The 19099-nt window shown below is 34.1% G+C and overlaps 1 protein-coding gene across 18 annotated transcripts in view; it reads right to left on the minus strand.

Moving 5' to 3' along the window:
- CCDC171 (coiled-coil domain containing 171) overlaps positions 1-19099 on the minus strand; it is a 543314-nt gene that overhangs the window by 170586 nt on the left and 353629 nt on the right. For all 18 annotated transcript variants that reach the window (XM_056805336.1, XM_056805339.1, XM_056805345.1 and 15 more), the window contains 2 exons: positions 7779-7924; positions 4829-4883 (listed from right to left, as the gene is read on the minus strand). In XM_056805336.1, the coding sequence (XP_056661314.1) occupies positions 4829-4883; positions 7779-7924 (201 nt within the window). The remainder of the gene's footprint in view (positions 1-4828; positions 4884-7778; positions 7925-19099) is intronic.

Raw genomic sequence — 19099 nt, forward strand, 5'->3', positions numbered from 1 at the left:
ATAAAAATGACAGAACTGGATCATTGACTAGAAATGGAAGGTAAATGAGAGTGAAAGTGTTAAGGATGACATCTATTGTAAGCCTGGGTGGCTGGGACAACATACCCTCCACAGTAACAGGGAAGTCTGTTTTGGATATGTTGAGTTTATGGTATCGATGAGACATCCAGTTTAAGATGTCCAATAAGAAATTAGAGATACAAGATTAGAGGTCAGCAGAGACAGCAAATCATCAGATTTGAGAATTATCATCACAGAGATGATAACTGAATCCTTAAGAGCTCATAAGATTACAAAACAAAATATATGGAGGGAGGGCCCAGGACAGAGCCTTCGTGTCCCTGTGGGACATCCACAGTTAATTGGTGTGACCTGGAGACAGATATAGCAAAGAAGAGAGGAGTGGTTAAACCAATAGGAGGAAGACCAAAGGGGAGCAGTGCCAGGAAAACGTAATGAAAAGAATATCAAAGAGAAGAGGATGATCAATACTGTCAAAGGGCAGAAAGGTCAAAGAATGAGGATTGAAAAAAAGACCATGAGATCCAGAGATTAAGAAATTCTTAGTCATTTTGAAGAAAGCAGTTTTAGTTCAATGATACAGTGAGAAGCCAGCCTGCAAAGAGTAATTAAGAGAGTGAGAGGAAAGGACAAAAAAGTACCTACTGCAGATGCCTTATGGCAGATGGTATGGGCACTACTTAATGCTCCCCAACAACAAAAAAAGCAATAAGCACAAGTGGCATTAGTATGTGAGATCCAGAAGGCCTAAATGCACTAGGAACATTCAAATATTTGTCTCAATAGTTGTGAGTTCCATCATGGTTCATTATTTACCTGACACACCTAATTCTTGCCTAGCTATTCAACATGCCCTTGGTTCTTCCATTTAAGTACTTTTGCCCATCCATTCTTTCACCTATGTGGATCATCCTATATAGGAAACTGTTCCTATGTAGGAAGACTGATCTTCCAATGTAGGAAATGCCAAGCCAAAATATGTGGAAGTTTCTGCTTACTCCCTTTGTATCTCTCAGTAGGTCTTTCTACAGGCAAATTTCTTGGAGCGATCAGAGTTCATTCAATTCTCCCTTGATATCCAATAGGGGAAGTAAATGGCCTCAACAGGTCTATGACAACTTATCCATATTTTTGTTACAGTGACCTAATGGGGAAATGGAGATATAGGGTACCTTCTTCCTTATAAGCAACTAACCAAAACAGAAAAATGGTATGATCACATCCAAAGGGAATGAGAAGCTGTTTTCAGAAATGGAGCTTAGAGCTCTCTAGCCTTAAAATGCTAGCTTCTGGAGATAAGCAGCTGCCCTCAAGGAAGAGATAAGTTGGCTACCTCATCAGCTTACTTGGCCTCCTCAGCCCCAGCCCACTGAGATTCCATACATATTTTTAGAGTATGCTGAAAATTTGGCGGGCTTCCTTTTTAAAGAGAGCAGTCTAAGAGCTCTCCCCATTACTGATTCTATCTGTTCATGCAAAGGGCTGGGTTATAACTCTTCTGACAGACTAGATCATCCAATGGTAGATGCTGCTGATAATCCAAAACTGGCCAGTTAGTTGAAAAGCCCACAGGGCTCTGGTTATACATCAAAATAAGCTACACGTCAAATACATATGTAAAGTGCTCGGCAAACGAGAAAGTACTACATAAATGCTATTATTATTATCTTTGTTATTTTTACAAATGTCATAACCCTGGGCAACAGTATCCCCTGGATTTCATTATGCCTAATCCAAGTCTAGGGCACTTGGTAATAGTTGAGTTTTGGACTTCCATAAAAATGCCCCTCTTTTACCCTCCTGGGCTTTATTAGAAGTCAATCACTTCTTACTTTGTAAAATTTTTATAGCCTTTTTGAGCACACTGTCTCTGACTCATTACATATTAGTAAGCATTCCTCACCAATCTGAATATTAAGAGCTACCTATATCCACCAGATGAAGCTGGCCAGATGGAATGAACAATCAGACTCTCAAAAATGTCAATTAGTGAACTCAGCATTCTCAAAGAGGTCACAATAAAGTTGTTATTGCCCAGGAAATGTCTCTTCACTGGATAGGACTTTGAATAGTAATTGTGCCGAGGATTACTCAATTACAAACCTACTCAGAACACGTCCTTGCTCTTCAATTATATTATTCACCCTCCTATACTCAGCCTTATTTGAACCTGTTTTCAATACTTCCTAGAAGAAAAGTCCTGTAGGCTGATCTATAATGTGCTCTACACACTATAAACAATCAGTGAATCATCAATGCATGAGAAAAAATGTACATAATATATAATATACATACACAGAGAACCTTAAAAGCTGCTTGCCCCTCCTTGAAGATAACAACCAAAGATACTATTTATATATATATATATATATATGATTAATAGGAAATCAAAAGCAGGGAGGCTTTGCAATTAAGTGAGGTTGGGAAAGGCTATCTGTTGAAGATGGAATTTTAATTAAGGCTTACAAAAGCCAGAAGTCAAAGCAGAGGAGAACATTCATGAGATGGGGGTCAGCCAGAGACCCCTGGAAATCAAAAGATGGAGGATCTTGTTGTGGAACAACGAGGAGGCTGGTGCCGCTGGATTGAAGAGTTTGTGTCAGGGTGTAAGGTGTAAGAAGACTGAAAGGGTAAGAGGGGAGGGACTAGAAGGGTTTTGAATTTCAAGTAAAACATTTTGGATTTGCTCCTGGAGATAATAAAAAATGAGCTGGAAATTACAGAGTAGGGGAGTGACAGGGTCATGTCTGCATTTTAAGGAAATCACTTTAGTGGTTGAATGGAGGCTGGGTTGGAGAAAAGCAAGACTTGAGGAAGGCAGATCCACTAGGAGATATTGCAATAATTGGCCTACATTAAAATGGTGGCAGTGTCAGAGGAGGAAAGGAAGACACATTGGAGAAATGTTTAAAAGGTGAAATGGCAGAGCCTGACAACAAATTGAAAAGGTGGGGAGAGAGACAGTGAGATCAGGTAATATGCAGGCAGAAACAAGTGAAAAAGTCAGAAGCCTAAAAAATGCCCTTTAGAGTTGAGATTTGCCCCAGAACAACAGAATCTCCCCGATCTCCTGTTCTGCCAAAGCTTTCCAGAATTCTTAGGAAGTGATACAAATCACAAATTCACAAGTGGCCAGGATTTCTACCCCTGTTCTTTCCATTCTTCTGTGATCTCTTCTACAAATGGATTTCCACTAAAGATCAGTGTATGGAAATAATAGTTGTGCAGCCTCAGCCGCCCTCTGACACAAGATTGGGAGTTAGGACAAAGGTTTCATCTATAGCTCTACCAATCATTAGATGCATTTTAGGTACTTTACTATATCTGCCTGGATCTCAGCAATCTTATTTATAAAATTATGATGATGGACTAGAAGATACTTAAGTTCCTTTTGTGAAGAGTGAATCAAACTCTCTTTGTCTATCAATCAGCACGTTTAAGTTAATCAATCAAAAACTTAAGTACCCCTATTTAGTACCTTACCAGTCATTAAGCATGAGAGTTCACAAGTCACTTGCTAGAGTGGGTGTCAACTCCAGATGCCCCTGGCCTGCCCCTGGACAGTGCTAGGCAAATTTAAAGACTGTGATGGGTTCCCATAAAGTGGGGGAAGAGATAGGAAGTAAAGTGGAAAAAGGACTATAAAAAGTCCTGAACTTCCTGTCCAAAGAACTTCTCCTTGGATCTTCTCTTTTGGACTTCTTCTTTGGAGGATGGCTTCTTGGGGTTTTTGGACTCTGATTTAGACTTTTGGCTTTGGAGCTTCTTGGAGTCAGGGACTTTCTTGTTGGGTTCACTGCTGTCTTGGTGAGCTAAGCTCAAGAGGATTTTCTGCATTGGGACCTTGCCTGGATCCTGCCTGACTTGCTGATGAGTGACTGGGATTCCCACATGGAGATTAGAACTCTGTCGGGGAGCGATCTTCATTTAACTGATCAGCATTTAGGGTAGGCTAGGCAGTCTCCTTACCTCTTTTCCTTCCACATTTCCTTCTTTTTACTAATATTCCAATTAAACAAAATTGTTAAAAGCTACTAATAGTTTTCCTAACTTAAGGGATAATAATCAGCAACCACTTTTTATAACTCTATTATTTAGTCAAAATCTCAACTTGACCATTATACTTTTTAGCCTTAATGTATATGTTCATATCTCTCTCTCTCTCTCTCTCTCTCTCTCTCTCTCTATATATATATATATATATATATATATATATATATATATGATTAAGTTAATTATTAAGATTAAGATTTTAAAAACTATGATTAAGTTTTCTATATATCTCTACTCTTTTAATTTTATTTCATTTTATAAAGGATAAGGATACATTTTAATTTAAGTAACTTTATAGGCATGTTAAGGTATATAACAAAGGCAACATTTTAGCCTTTATTTCTAGTGCAGCAAGCTTCACAGTAGTACTAGGGTAAGCTGGCAGTATGGCCAAATATTTTATGATTAGGAGACAAATGAGATTCTTAAGTGACCTCTAGTTCATTTAGCAAAGACCACAAATGAATCAAGTGCAATTATAGCAGTTTGGGGATAATTTTCATTCCTATAATTTTATTAAGACAATGAAGAGTACTCAAGGGAGAGAGCTTCCAAATTTGTATAAATTTTGAGTTGATAAAAATAACAAATATATTTTATCTCCTTAAATAATATAATATTTCTATAACTAATTAATGATGTTTTATTAAAAATAAAGTTTTTAAATGCCAAAAAATACTTCCTCTGTTTATCATAAAATGGTGAATAGTTTAATAACAAAGTTGAATAAAAGTGTAAAAATAAATAGTATTACCTTTTGAAGAGCATTTTCTATGGATCGCATATGACTAGCAACACATTCTTTGTCTCTAGAGAAAGAGAAGGAAAAGATTAGGTCTTATGTAAGCAAAAACTTTATTAAAATATTAACAAGCCAATATAAATAATTATTATTAAGAATAAGGGTTCATGTTCTCTTAGAAGTATATAGATTGGGGGCAGCTGGGTGGCTCAGTGGATTGAGAGCCAGGCCTACAGATGGGAGGTCCTAGGTTCAAATCTGGCCTCAGACACTTCCCAGCTGTGTGACCCTGGGCAAGTCACTTGACCCCCATTGCCTAGCCCTTACCATTCTTCTGCCTTGGAGCCAATACATAGTATTGGCTCCAAGGCAGAAGGTAAGGGTTTCAATAAAAAAAAAAAGAAGTATATAGATTGACTATATTGTTAGTATTCCATACCTCCTCCCCAACTTCATTTTGTTGACCGGACAAATTACAAAGGGAAGGAATACTTCATAGGAAAGAAAGGACATTAGTGATAAAATTCCAAGTTTAAAAAAATAAGCACATCTAGAATATAATGAGCATATAATAATGGAAAACATACTAAAGAATCCAAAGACTAAATTATTCCCATAAAACACTTTTTCATATCAATGCATTATATATAAATATCATTGAAATAGACTTTGTCTTTGATTTTATGTATATAATCTTTTGTCTCATAAAACTTTTACAAAAATATACATCATTTCTTTTGAATAGAAATTAATGTGTGAAATTACTATGTTGTTACTTTTACAAGATGTACATGAGTTTTTTTGAAAACTTTAATGATATAATTACTAAGGGTAAAAATAAATGTATTATTTTTTAAAATTAGCATTGCTTTACTCTTCTATTAGTAGTCTGATGACCATGGAGACAAAAGCCTATAGCTTATGTAAAATTCTACTAGCAATTTTTGAGGGTTACTGTTCATCAATATGAAAAGACTATGCAAATAAAGTTTAATCATATAGTTTTCTTAGAATCAGAGCAAGTTGGAATTAGAGATCATGAGTTCTAATCATTTTACTTGACAGCTAAGGAAATTAAGGCCAAGAAAGGTTAAGTGACTTATCTAAAGTCACAGTTACCATTAGTCAATAGGAACTGGGAAAACTATAAGACAAAACTTAAGTTATATAAATTTTTAAATGAACATTTCTACATATAAAAACATGGGTTATATAACTATAAGATCTTGTATGATACACACATACAGAGACATGCTATGCCATTTCATCTCTCATTTAGGTTGCCTTTAAGCAGGAATATATGGATGTGTATATAAAAACATATATACAAGTCTATCTGAATAATGTTGGTATACATATTAAGAGGTAGAATGACATGGTATGGACAGCTGGCTTTGGCATTAAAAATAATGAATAATGTGCTTTTATAAAACAAGTGATCCTTCCATTTTATTTTGCAGAAATTCTCATTTTATTTTTAAAATATCTACTTAGGAGTTTGAAAGACTTGGGATGAAATCCTGACTCTAATGCATTGGCTATATGAAAAGCAACAAGTTGTTTGCTTACTTCTTACTTGACCCAGGTAACTTTCTAAGACTGTAAGTTACAAATTAGTTGGGGTTTTTTTTATCAGTAGAGGGAGTTTCCACATGGTAGCAAACCCCAGTCAGAACAAAAATATATATTCATACATATACACATAGATCTATATAGACATATTTATAAAATATAAATGATTATTATTATGTGCTTATGTATATAGTTAGGCATTATATCAATTAATCTTTTAATTGTACATAAGTGACTTCTCCAAAGTTAGTCAGGAGTGAATTACAGGATTGAGGTAAAGACAACAATTGCTAACTCCCTTCCCTGGGATCTAATCTGGTGGTTTCCCTCTTATCTCACTGGAGTTTTGTGCCAATATTTTTATAAGATAATGATGTCATTGGAAAATAAACTGCAATACTACTACCAAATACTCTAAGAAGATTATTGGGTTGTTTTTTTTTTTTGCTTGTTTGTTTTAAACCCTTACCTTCCATCTTGGAATCAATACTGTGTATTGGTTCCAAGGCAGAAGAGTGGTAAGGGCTAGGCAAATGGGGGTTAAGTGACTTGCCCAGGATCTCACACAGCTAGGAAGTGTCTGAGGTCACATTTGAACCTAAGACCTCCGGTCTCTAGGCCTGGCTCTCCATCCACTGAGCTACCCAGCTGCTACCCTCTAAGAAGATTATTGCTATATTATCACACTGCACATGGAAAATAACTTTTTTCAGAATTTCATAGTAGAAAAAAATAAAAGCATCAAGAAAAATTTCAATATCAGTTTTATAATTTATATCAATTTCATTACTGTCAAAAATAGAAAATATATACTTTGTACATTTATGCTGTTTCCTGGTCTTTTTTTCTTCATAAAGTATATTTCAATTATAAGATTAGTAAAACCTGAATTCATAAGAAAGTTTCCTTTTGAAAATTTTCCTCCAAATTGACATTACCACTAGAAAATCCATAATAAACATGTTGGTCTTCATAACTTAGTTAAAACTTATTGATACAATATTTTGTAAACTATCAGTATAACATAATGTAAACATAAAACAATCTTGGGGGAAAGTATTTGAGAAAGATTACTTAATAAAATGTGACATTTAAATAGATGAATCACATATTCCATACTCACTGCCTCTATAAGGTAATGACTACAGAAAACCAAAACTACATGTATTAGAAGACTGTACAGGACTTTTATGTTTTCTCCATAAAATACATCCTTACTATGTTAAGCAAAGAGTTTTCTTTTTTAAAGCTCTATCAGTGAATTTCAAAGAGAGATAGCTGTACTTTTGTTTGCTAACACTGTATTATCCAGGGCTAAAACCCTGCTCATGAAAGTAAAAATTGATCTTTTGTCTGTTTTAAGTGATCTCCCCAAGGTCTGCACGCTCACTTTGCTGCCATGCGGAGGGCACTCTCTGCATCATGGATGCTCTCCTCTAGTCGCCGCTTGTCCTGCTCCAGCTGGGTAAGATGTCTATTGAGCTGACGCAAAGATTGATCTTTTCTTCTCAGCTCCATTTTTACCTCAGAGAGACTCTACAAGCAGACAGAAAACAGAGTTACTTGTCAGCCCTGATAATTAACTTCAATTTATGCCATAGGCTATTAAACAAAGAAGAATACCGACTGACTGTGAAGTAGATTGGGGCCATTACACACCAACGTTTAACAAATTTTCTACAAAAATCTTACTAATTAAAAATTATAAATCTGCTAGGATTTTAAAATGACATGTAGCTATTCACAATGATAATATATCCAATTTGGAAATATTTAATTTCAATGTTTAAGGTTTAAAAATATCATCTGCCCTGAAAATTTCTGAAAATATGAAAACTTTAAGCTTTTAAAATAAAAATATATGAAAAAATATTTTCTTGTATTACTTAGTTCCAAAGTTTCACACACACATTTGTCAGAGTATATAAATTATTGATGTTTAGTCATTCAATCATGGTGACTCTTTGACTGTGTGGACCTTGGCACACCAGAGTATATAAACACAAAACAGCAAAGACAATAAAAAGTCCCAAATCAACATTATTTAAAATATTCAATAGTATTTGATATTATAGAAAAATGGGAACATGGAAACCCATTTAAAGAAGCTTTGAATATATTTTTCTTTTAATCACTATTTACTATCCTAAAAAAGTTAAACAAACCTATCTGGTTAATAAAATTTTTAAATGTTTAACTCATCCTCTACTTTTCTATTATTATCATTCCCAATTATTTTTCCCCCATTAAAAGAAGATCCCTTGGTGATAAAGTTACATAATTAAGCAAATAGTCCCATATAATAGGCAAGTCTAGAAATCCATTCTTAATTCTACACCTATAATCTAGCAGTTTTCTATCATGAGGCAGAAGGATACTTCAATGTCAGCCTTCTGAATTCAAGATTAGTCACTTCATTTATCACAGTTTGGAAGTCATTCAGTGTATTTTCCTTTATATTATTCATCAGAAAACATTCAAACTATTCTGGTTCTCTTTATTTCACTCTACCTCAGTTCAAGCAAGTCTTCTAAAGTATTCATTCTCAATTATTAGACCTCAATAACAATCCATAATATTCATATGCCACAAAGTGTTAAGCCATTAACCAAATGAAAGTTATCCATTTTTCTACCAGTATTTTGCTACAAGGAAGAGCTGCTATAATTTTTTTTTATATATATATGGGACCTTTCTCTCTCTTTTCTCTTTGAAAAATGTATTTAGTAGTAGCAATTCTGGGTATATTGAGTTTGTCGTTTTTACTGTAGTTTCAAATGGTTTTACTGTGTAGTTTTTCTTGTAATTAAATTAGTTTTTCTTTTAAGTATTTAGATTATTAATTCAAGTATTTGAAAGGCTATCATGTGAGAAAGGGCTGATATGTTCTTCACCTACATGCTAGATGGTACTAGGAGAAATGGTCTGGTAAAGAAGCAAAGTAGGTTTCAGATAAGGAAGATTTTCCTAACTGTAAAGAGTTATTCAAAAATTAAATGGAGCACCTTAGGATGTAGTGGGTCTCAAGCAGACTTTAGACAAAGGGTGATCATTTGTCATTGTAGAGGAAACTCATTTTCAGGTATAAGTTGGATCCAGATATATCCTATTAGTTCCCTCCCAATTCTAATAATGGATAACATATTAATGTTAATTTCCTTATTGTTATTCTCTAATTCTTTAGGTAAAGGTAGAAGAAGTCAGGTTAAAATTAAAATATTTAGGGGCAACTAGATATTTCAGTGGTTTGAGAGCCAAGCCTAGAGGCAAGAGGACCTGGGTTCAAATACAACCCTAGATATTTCCTAGTTGTTTGACCCTCAGCGGGTCACTTAATTCCAAATGCCAAGGCCTTATAGCTTTTCTGATTTGGAATGAATAGTTAGTATTGATTCCACAATAGAAGGTAACATTTTTAAAATTAAATTATTTAAACTTACTTAGAGATGTCTAATACTTATATCAAGATAAATACAAATTTATTTACCAAATATAAATCAACCACAGAAGATTATAAATACTTAAGAATTTTTTATTCCAAATTTTCAAATAAATTTATTTCTGTGTAAAACTTGACAGCTAGCCCTAAAATTTCAAGCTCTTGCGAAGGAACTTCAGTGGCCAAATGTGTGCTGGACAGGAAGTCAGATAGCCATTTCTGGTGTCTTGGGAGACTTTCTAAGACTCTGAGTTACGGATAACTTGGGGCTGGCCTGATGAAATAACAGGTCCTTTAAATAATGGCTCCCCAAAGGAGAAATAAGGCAAGGCACTTCCTTCTGTTCTTTACCAAGGTGCATACTATGGGTTTTAAAAACTACTCATAATGTCTGACTTTTTTAATATGTTGATTTGTTTTGCTGACTAGTTTTTTCATCTTTTTTATATTTGCCTAAATAAGCTAGAACAGAGGAGACGCACATTGGGAAAAGATAGGTGGGGTAAAAATAAAAGATATAAAAATATTTTTAAGAGAAATAAGTGGTCCTTAATGTGAAGTGATGGCTACAAAACAACTGGCTTTATGCTTATCCTTGTCTTTGTGCTCTTCTCATTTCTCACCTGCCTCCAGTACTTTGGAGCTTCTTTGACAAACTTCTCTACCATGCACCAAGAAAGTCATTATTGGGACAATCTCTTCATCTTGTAAAGTCTCATCAGTCTTGGTTCTCCACCTCACCTCTAACTTCTGCCTCTCTGATTAGAAGCTGGGGCTACAAACTCTATTTACTTCTATTTAAGGAAAGAGCTCAGCTCAGAAATCTCATCCCTTACTTGGCTCTACTGTACTGCTTTAAGACTTCTCTGACTGAATTCTCCACCACGCTCTCCACATTAATGCTTTCTCTTCTCCTCACTATTCCCCAACTTTGAGCTTCCTTTTGTGTATTGTTTTCCTCCCTTAGATTATAAGCTCCTTGAAGCCAGCAACTGTCTTTTTCTTTACATATTTGCATACCCAGCACTTAGGATAGTTCCTGGCACTTAATAAATGTTTATTGACTATTATCTTCTACTTCAAAAAATTAGTTTTTACCCCAAATCATGCTTTCTAAAATGTTTCTCACATAATAGGGCAATGATCTAAATAATTGGTTGCAAATGTATGAACAACACAGTGCATATATGAAAGCTTAACTATAATTTAATGCCAAGCAACATATTAAAGCCTTCAAAAGATCAAGTTACATTATTAATGTACTATAAATGATTAAGTAAAATGAAAATGTTAAAGCTTCAGAATTAACAGGTACTTGAAAATTTCCAAATATGTAAAACTGATCAACTTACAAAATTGCAATTACAAAACCCACATCAAACTCACTTTTATTTAAGAATATTTTTCCATGGTTACATGATTCATGATTTTTCCCACCCCTTTACCTTCCCCCTCCTGGAGCTGATAAGCAGTTCCACTGGATTATACACATGCATCATTGTTCAAAACCCATTGCCATGTTATTCATATTTGCAATAGACTGAACTCAATATCAAAAACCCAATCATATCCCCTTTGAACCGTGTAATTGATCATATGTTTTTCTTCTGTATTTCTGCTCACACTGTTATTTCTCTAGATGTGGATAGCGATCTTTCTCATAAGTCCCTGAGAATTGTCTTGGATCATTGCATTGCTGCTAGTAGAAAAGTCAGTTGATTCGATTTGCCATAATGTATGTACAATGTTCTCTTATGTACAATGTTCTCCTGGTTCTGCTACTTTCACTCTGTATCAATTCCTGAAGGTCTTTCCAGTTCACATGGAATTCCTCCACTTTATTATTCCTTTAAGCACAATAGTATTCCATCACCAACATATACCATAATTTGTTCAGCCATTCCCCAATTGGAGGGCATCCCCTCATTTTCCAATTTTTGGCCACCACAAAGAGTGCAGCTATGAATATTTTTGTACAAGTCTTTTTCCTTCTTATCTCTTTGGGGTACAAACCCAGTCATGATATGGTTGGGTCAAAGGGCAGAAAGTCTTTTAAAGCCCTTTGCACATTTCAAATCGTCCTGCAGAATGGTTAGATTAATTTACAACTCCACCAGCAGTGTATTAGTGTCCCAATTTTGCCACAGCCCCTTCAATATTTATCACTTTCTTTTGCTCCCTTATTGGACAGTCTGCTAGGTGTGTGGTGGTACCTCAGAGTTATTTTAGTTTATGTTTCTCTAGTAAGGAGGGATTTAGAACACTTTTTCATGTGCTCATTGAGAGTTTTTATTTCTTCATGTGAAAACTGCCTATGTCCCTCCCATTTATCTATTGGGGAATGGCTGGATTTTTGTAAATTTGACTTAGCTCCTTATATATTTGGAAAATTAAATCTTAGTCAGAAACTTCTGCTATAAAAATGTTTTCCCAATTTGTTGCTTTCTTTCTAATTTTGGTTGCACTAGATTTTCTGGTACAAAAACCTTTTAATTTTATATAATCATAGTCATTCATCTTACATTTTGCAATGTTCTCTATCTCTTGCTTGGTCTTAAATTCCTTCCTTTCCCTCAGATCTGACAGATATACTATTCTATGTTCACCTAATTTATTTATGATTTCAATCTTTATATTTAAGTCATTTACCCATTTTGAATTTACTTTGGTATAGGTTGTAAGATGTTATATCTAAATCTAATTTTTCACATGCTGTATTCCAATTTTCCCAGTAGTTTTTGTCAAATAGTGAGCTCTTGTCCCAAAAGCTGGGATCTTTGAGTTTATTGAACACTAGCTTGCTGAGGTCATTTATCCCTAGGCTATTCCATTGATCCACCCTTCAAACTCACTTTCTTTTGACAACTTTAAGGAATTCTTGAACACAAAAATAACTCATAGAAATACAAAAGTATATTTGGAAATTTGAACTCCCATGAAATCTTTAAGGTAAAAATGTTGTGCTTCCTTTATGAAGATACCACTAGTAACCTATGACTAGTCAAAGACCAAATGTTAGTTGTTTCCCTTCTTTCAGTCATAGCATTAATAAGGGTAATGATAAAGAATCTGTAATCTCATCAGTGTTGAATAATCCTTCCATGACACAGATCTCACCTAATTAGACAATTTTGTTAGTTACTGAGATCAAAAGATTTTGTGACCCATGAACCAACTTTCTTTCTGGCGAGGAGCCTTCAAGCTTTGCTGCATGGTAAACATACAGACCCATCACTGGGTTCACATAATAAGATTTTCTACCCTTGTGGAGCTATTAAAGCTTACCTCTTATTCTCATTGCCTTTGAGAGCTAATGGTCCCATCCATGTCAATAATATCAGTAGAGATCATCAGTGTGATCTTGGATCAAGTCACTGAACTTGTCCAGACTTTAATTATCTAAAATAAGGATGTTCAATTATATGGCCTCTTAAGTCCCTTCCAGTTCTAATACATGACCTATTGATCTTTGAATAACACTTATTTATACAGTACATAAATATTTACAAAGCAATTTTCTCATAATAACTCTGTGAACTAGGTACTTGTTATTTATTTTTGCATAGGGGAGGGGCGTTAGAAGAAGGGATACTCCCTTCACTGAAACAAAATATAATCTCTCAATGTCTTGGTGAATGGTGTTTGTGAGAAATGCATGTCTGAATTTTTTTATTTAAGGAAAATCTGGTGCTGAGACCTTCAAAGTTTAGGATGGTTTTCTAACAAAATCATACATACAATCTATCACCAACCTATAATATGATTCAATTCCACAAATCCTTAAGTGCTTTCTGTGAGCAAGGTACTTTGCTAGATGTTGAGGAAACAAACATAAGGTAAAAAAGTCCTCAAGGAGCTTACATTCTACTGCCAATATGCAATATGTAAACACACATGTGTGTTCATACACTAATAATTTAAAGAAGAGAAAGTAAAAGCACTAACAAAAAGGAGATATCAAGAAAATCCACCCAAAGGATATTGTGCATGACTTGAGCTTTGAAAGAAAAATTCTACGAGGTAAAAGTGAGGAGAGAAAGTATTTGAAGCATTATGGAAAACCCGTGCAAAGAAACAGAGGCTTGGAGATAGAATATCCAATTCAAGGGAAAGCCAAAAGACCATTATGAATGGAACACAGAGCACAAGGACAGGGTAAGAAGTCATAATCTGTAATAAGCCTGGAAAGGGAAGCTAACTCGAGATTATGGAGGGTTTTAGATGGGCAAATGAGGAATTTAAATTTTGTCCTAAAAGCAATAGTCAGTAAAGGTTCTTAAGCAGAAGAGTTTCATGGATAAATCTGTGCTTAAGGCAGATTATTTTAGCATTTATACAAAAGATGCATTGAAGAAGAAAGACTTGAAGCAATGAGTACAACAGGGGGACATTATAATAGTCCAGATGAAAAGTGATGCATAAGCTGAACTATACAGACATGGGAGTGAAAAGCAGACAGTTGGAAGAGATGTTATAGATGTAGAATCAATGGTACTTGACAAATAATCAAAACCTTTCCAATTTTTTTTATTTTTCCCAAAATTTACAAAACCCAGTAAAGAAGTATTTCCATAGACAAAGAAAAAAGAAAATGGTACATAAATTAAATTACAAGTATCTTATATGTTTAGCTTACTTTTCTCTTCATATCTAAATAATAAATACCATAGACAAGTGTCCCAGTTTCTTTTTATTCTCCCTGCATCAGAGAAGGTATCATCCCAGAGACCGACATGTTCATACAAATTAAAACTTTCATGTTTTCACCTTTCAGTTTATAAAACCTTTCCAATTTAAATGGGTTTTTCAAACCTTATCCTTTAATGCCATTGCTATTTCCTCTTTTTTATTCACAGTTATGATTAATAAAATTAATGTGTGAGAAAGCTGACAGGGATGAATATAAAGTGTAACTTTATAATAGAATAATACTAATTTCACCCACAGGGCAATCAACTCCAAGGTCTTGGCACAATTATAAGACTGAATTTTTAGAATTCCTGTGATATTTCGAGATATAAATTATAGCATTAAGATATATATGTATACACATACACACATTTTATTGACATTTCAACTGTATACATCATTCACCAGAATTCCTGTGTACAGAAGTACAAAATGAAAGTTCACTGCCATACTCTGTTCTAGAAAATAGACTTCCTCACAGATGGCTGAATTTCCTATATAAATATAAAAGATGCTATAGAAAATGCTCTATACACATATGTAGTCACAAGTAAGCTTTGCAAAGTGACTAAACTAAGAATAAAAATGAGTAAAAACAAAGAATAATTATGGATATGAGACACACAATGTGCCCTAGCAGATAGAAACTGGCCTCAAAGCCAAGAAATTTTGGGTTCATTTCCCATCACTGACACATGTGGGCTATGTGACCCAAAGCAAGCCTCTTGATCTCTCAATGCTTCCAAGCAAGTCCCCAAGTCTATAAACTGCAGAACAGGTACAGCTCTTTCTATATTGATGTATGTATCTCTCTACAACTGATAAAAGTCGTAGGTATAATTTTTTTAATGGATATCAAATCTGACAGAATGGTACTCTCCATTTTAAAGCAGTTAAGAATACCACCATAAGGAACTTCAAGCACCAATAGCCTCTTTGTATTCATGGAAAAGGTTATCTACTCTATTATGTAGGCATAGGGGCATTCATTGTTCAAGAACCAAAGTTGGTTTTAAAAATCAAAATTTTAGTCCTGTTATTCAACTTCCCTACCTTTGTGGATTAAAGTGAAACTGTTGAAATTCCTAATACTGTGCTTGAAATAATATGCCTTTTTATTGAGCTTCTTTTTCTTCTGTTCAGATTAATCTAATTAAAACCCTTGATAAACTTTATGGACTCTAATATTTCCAAGTGAGTGACTGAAACCAAGAGGGTGCGCCTCAAGGCAGCAAGGCAACAATGATAAGCAGCAGGTTAGCCACTAATTTCTCAACCAGGGTAGATTGTGAAAGTGTGATGTTCTGATATCCAAGAAACTGTTCAGGAGAGAATAGGATAAATCAAGTTTAATAACTCTGCTCCTAATTGTTCCCCCAATGCTCAACTCTAATTACTTGGAGAACTCTCCTGACTGTCACCTGATATTAAGTTGTTGGAGGCTGAGCCTGGAACAGTGAGATAATCAATAAACATTTAGTGGGGAGAAGAATGAAGATCCTGTTAAGCAGTGGGAACCTGCAGCACCCAAAGCCCTTCTGCTCATGAGAAAACCTATGGGACACCCATAGTGATTGCAAAGCAATAATCCAAAGCACTGTTTTTAGGCCTTGAGGCCTTTAGGCAACAGTACGTTTGAGAAAAAAAGGTTAACACGGTCACCCTAATTACAGCCCACTTTCACATACTTCATATATAAGCGAAGACAAGCCAATTAGGTAGAAAGGAAGATAAGGGAAGTTTTATTTGTATACTAATTAAACCCCTGATGAAATTAAAGGAAAAACATACAGCTCTGTAATTGTGTCTGAGAAAGGTCACTTCAGGTTCAGTTATCAGAACAGCACAGCCTTGAGATATTTCACTTAATCCACAATATAGCTCTCACTTTGGACCCTAGGTCTTAATATTTACAAAAATAAGAAAATTTCAAAGCCTGATAGGGCATTTATCTTTAAATATTGCTATGAACAATTTCAGTTGTTAAAAAGTTAAGTCTAAATATGATAAGATGATGTTAAAAAAAGAAAAAAAAGAAAATAGGGGAAAAACTTATACACAGGAAAAAACCTATGCCACAATGCTATTTCTTAAAGATGCTGACTTTTCACTTTCTATCCAAAAGGTTTTAAAGCAACTTTAAAAAACCAATCCCCTGAATTGTCTACCCTTAATAAACTATTATTTAGTGTAATGTTTATACATGTTCACAAAATCATATGATCACTGGCCATCATGCTTCATTGGCCACAAAAGTATCTTAAGTACAAACTCATTTGTTATCAGAATGCTTATGTCTTTTGTCTTAAAGGGAATGGGATAAGTAATTTGGACTGGGAAAGATTAAACTAACAAAATGGGGTAAAAGTGAAGGAACAGGGAAAACAAATAAGGGACAGAAAATCTCAAGCATTGAGAAAAGTGCAGCAAATAATTTTTTCTAAAGCTTAAAACATTAATGGCTTGAATTTTTTTATAATAAACTGTGAACTAGAATAAACATTTTGTTTATTATCTTAACTTGTCAAAATACTTCATGAAGCAAATGCCTGTTTTGTAGCCCTCTTGAAAAGTTCTTTTAAAAGCTAGCATATTGAAATGACTAGAAATAGCATATGCTTTTTCACTTTAGCACAGACAAAGTAATTTAAAATTATTAAGAATACAAAAATATATAACTGTTATGAGGATGAATGAAAAGTATTATAAAATTTATAAAATTAAGTCCCTTGTTAAAATAATTTCATGAGTATGGAATAAAATACTTATAAAAGTTCTATACCTATATTTGAATATATAAAAAAGATCAACTCTGAATCACTGTGAGACCCTTGATTGTCAAGAGAATAGTCAAACATGTCTTCCAATATGAAGAGGCTGACCAGTAGTACTTTTTGGCCATTAGGCCAACCAGGAAAACAATGACCATGGGGATGACATAGCTTTTATAGATTTTCCTTTATATTATGAGAAATGGCTATGGATTTTCATTCCTACAGAATAGAAGCTAATGGCTCACTCAATTTGGAACAAAAAGTTAATACAAAATGATGTGGGAAAAAATAATACATAGACAAGGAGCTGATTTTCTAATCATTAGAATAGTCAAAATGCACAAATAAAAAAATATTACTTCTCTCTTATTCTACCTTATGATGGGATATATTAAGGAAAATACCTGAAGGTCATTAAAAATTGAGTATGAAAAAGAAAACAAAAAAGTTTGCTACTGACTTTTCCCTTCTTTTAAAAATTAGGTATATAGAATTTTAATATACTAATTGTTTGGTACAAGCAATACAGTCACAAAATTTTGAATTTTATATTTTATATTTTCTTGGGAAATTCTAATAGATGTATCATTCTGAATTTATCCCATTATTATAAAAAGAATCAAGAACACAACAAGATTCAGAGCTAGAAGTGATTTTTGTGATTATCTAGCCAAATATATATGGTTTTCAGATTTTAAAAAATGAAACTATGAATGGTTAAGTGACATCCATAGCCATAGAACCATAGCATATAATAGCCCCCAATAAATGTTTATTGATTGATATGTGTATTAAGTCTCTGGACTCTCATGCCAATTATTTTTCTGCCACACTTAGAAACATGTGAAGTTCTCTTTTTAAAAGAAAATTTCTCTAAAAAGCTGACATTTCATAGACATCACATAAAATCTATTCTAATAATATCTATATAAAGGTAGATTGAAGATATGATAAGCTGAAGGACAAGAAGGCTGAATTTCTAATTCATTTTCACATAATGAATCTATGGCATTGAGGAGGTCCTTTAGTATTCTGCAGTCAGTCCTCAATGTCATTTTAGAAAAATTAATTTGAGGACTCTTGCATGGGGCAGTGGCAAACACTGTTAGTACAGACATGATATACTTCACTTGATATTGCTAATCAGTGGATCAATGAAACAAGTTTTCTCACTGGTTGTATCTATCAAAGAATTTTGTATCTCAACAATTTTCAAAGTATTTGAAAAGCTATCCTGGAAGAGGAGAGGTGTTGGGCAAGGCCAGAGGAGAAGGAATTCAGAGCAAAAGATGGAAGGTATAAAGCCATATTTAGGATGCAAATAAGGGAAAATTGGCTAAGGGCTAGTGACATCCAAAAGTGAAATGGGCTCCCTCAAGATGGAGTTATATATTCCATAAGGGGAGGCCTTTTAGCAAAGGCTGAAACAGGGACTGATAACCTCTTGCTGCTAAATTTGTAGTGGGGAATACTAGTTTGGATTCAGACTGGACTTTATGACCCCTCTTAGGTCCTTTAAGAACTTTAGATTTTTGGGATTATGTGAAGGGACAAGACAAAATTTACCTAGATTCTAGCATCTATGTCATTGGTGTTAATATTGGGTTGGGTTGTTGTTTTTTTTCATTCATCCACCTTGCAGAATTACAATTAGAATGTTTTGTAAACTGTAAAGTATAATACAAATGTTACAATATAGACACAAACATATAATTACTTTTGCATGTGGAGTTGATGATTGGGCTATGTTTTAATCTGCCTTGTTCCTTTATACTTTGTACAATACTTTTGCTAAGATAATTAAAATGG

The sequence above is a fragment of the Monodelphis domestica genome, chromosome 7, assembly GCF_027887165.1.
Source record: "Monodelphis domestica isolate mMonDom1 chromosome 7, mMonDom1.pri, whole genome shotgun sequence".
Taxonomy (NCBI): domain Eukaryota; kingdom Metazoa; phylum Chordata; class Mammalia; order Didelphimorphia; family Didelphidae; genus Monodelphis; species Monodelphis domestica.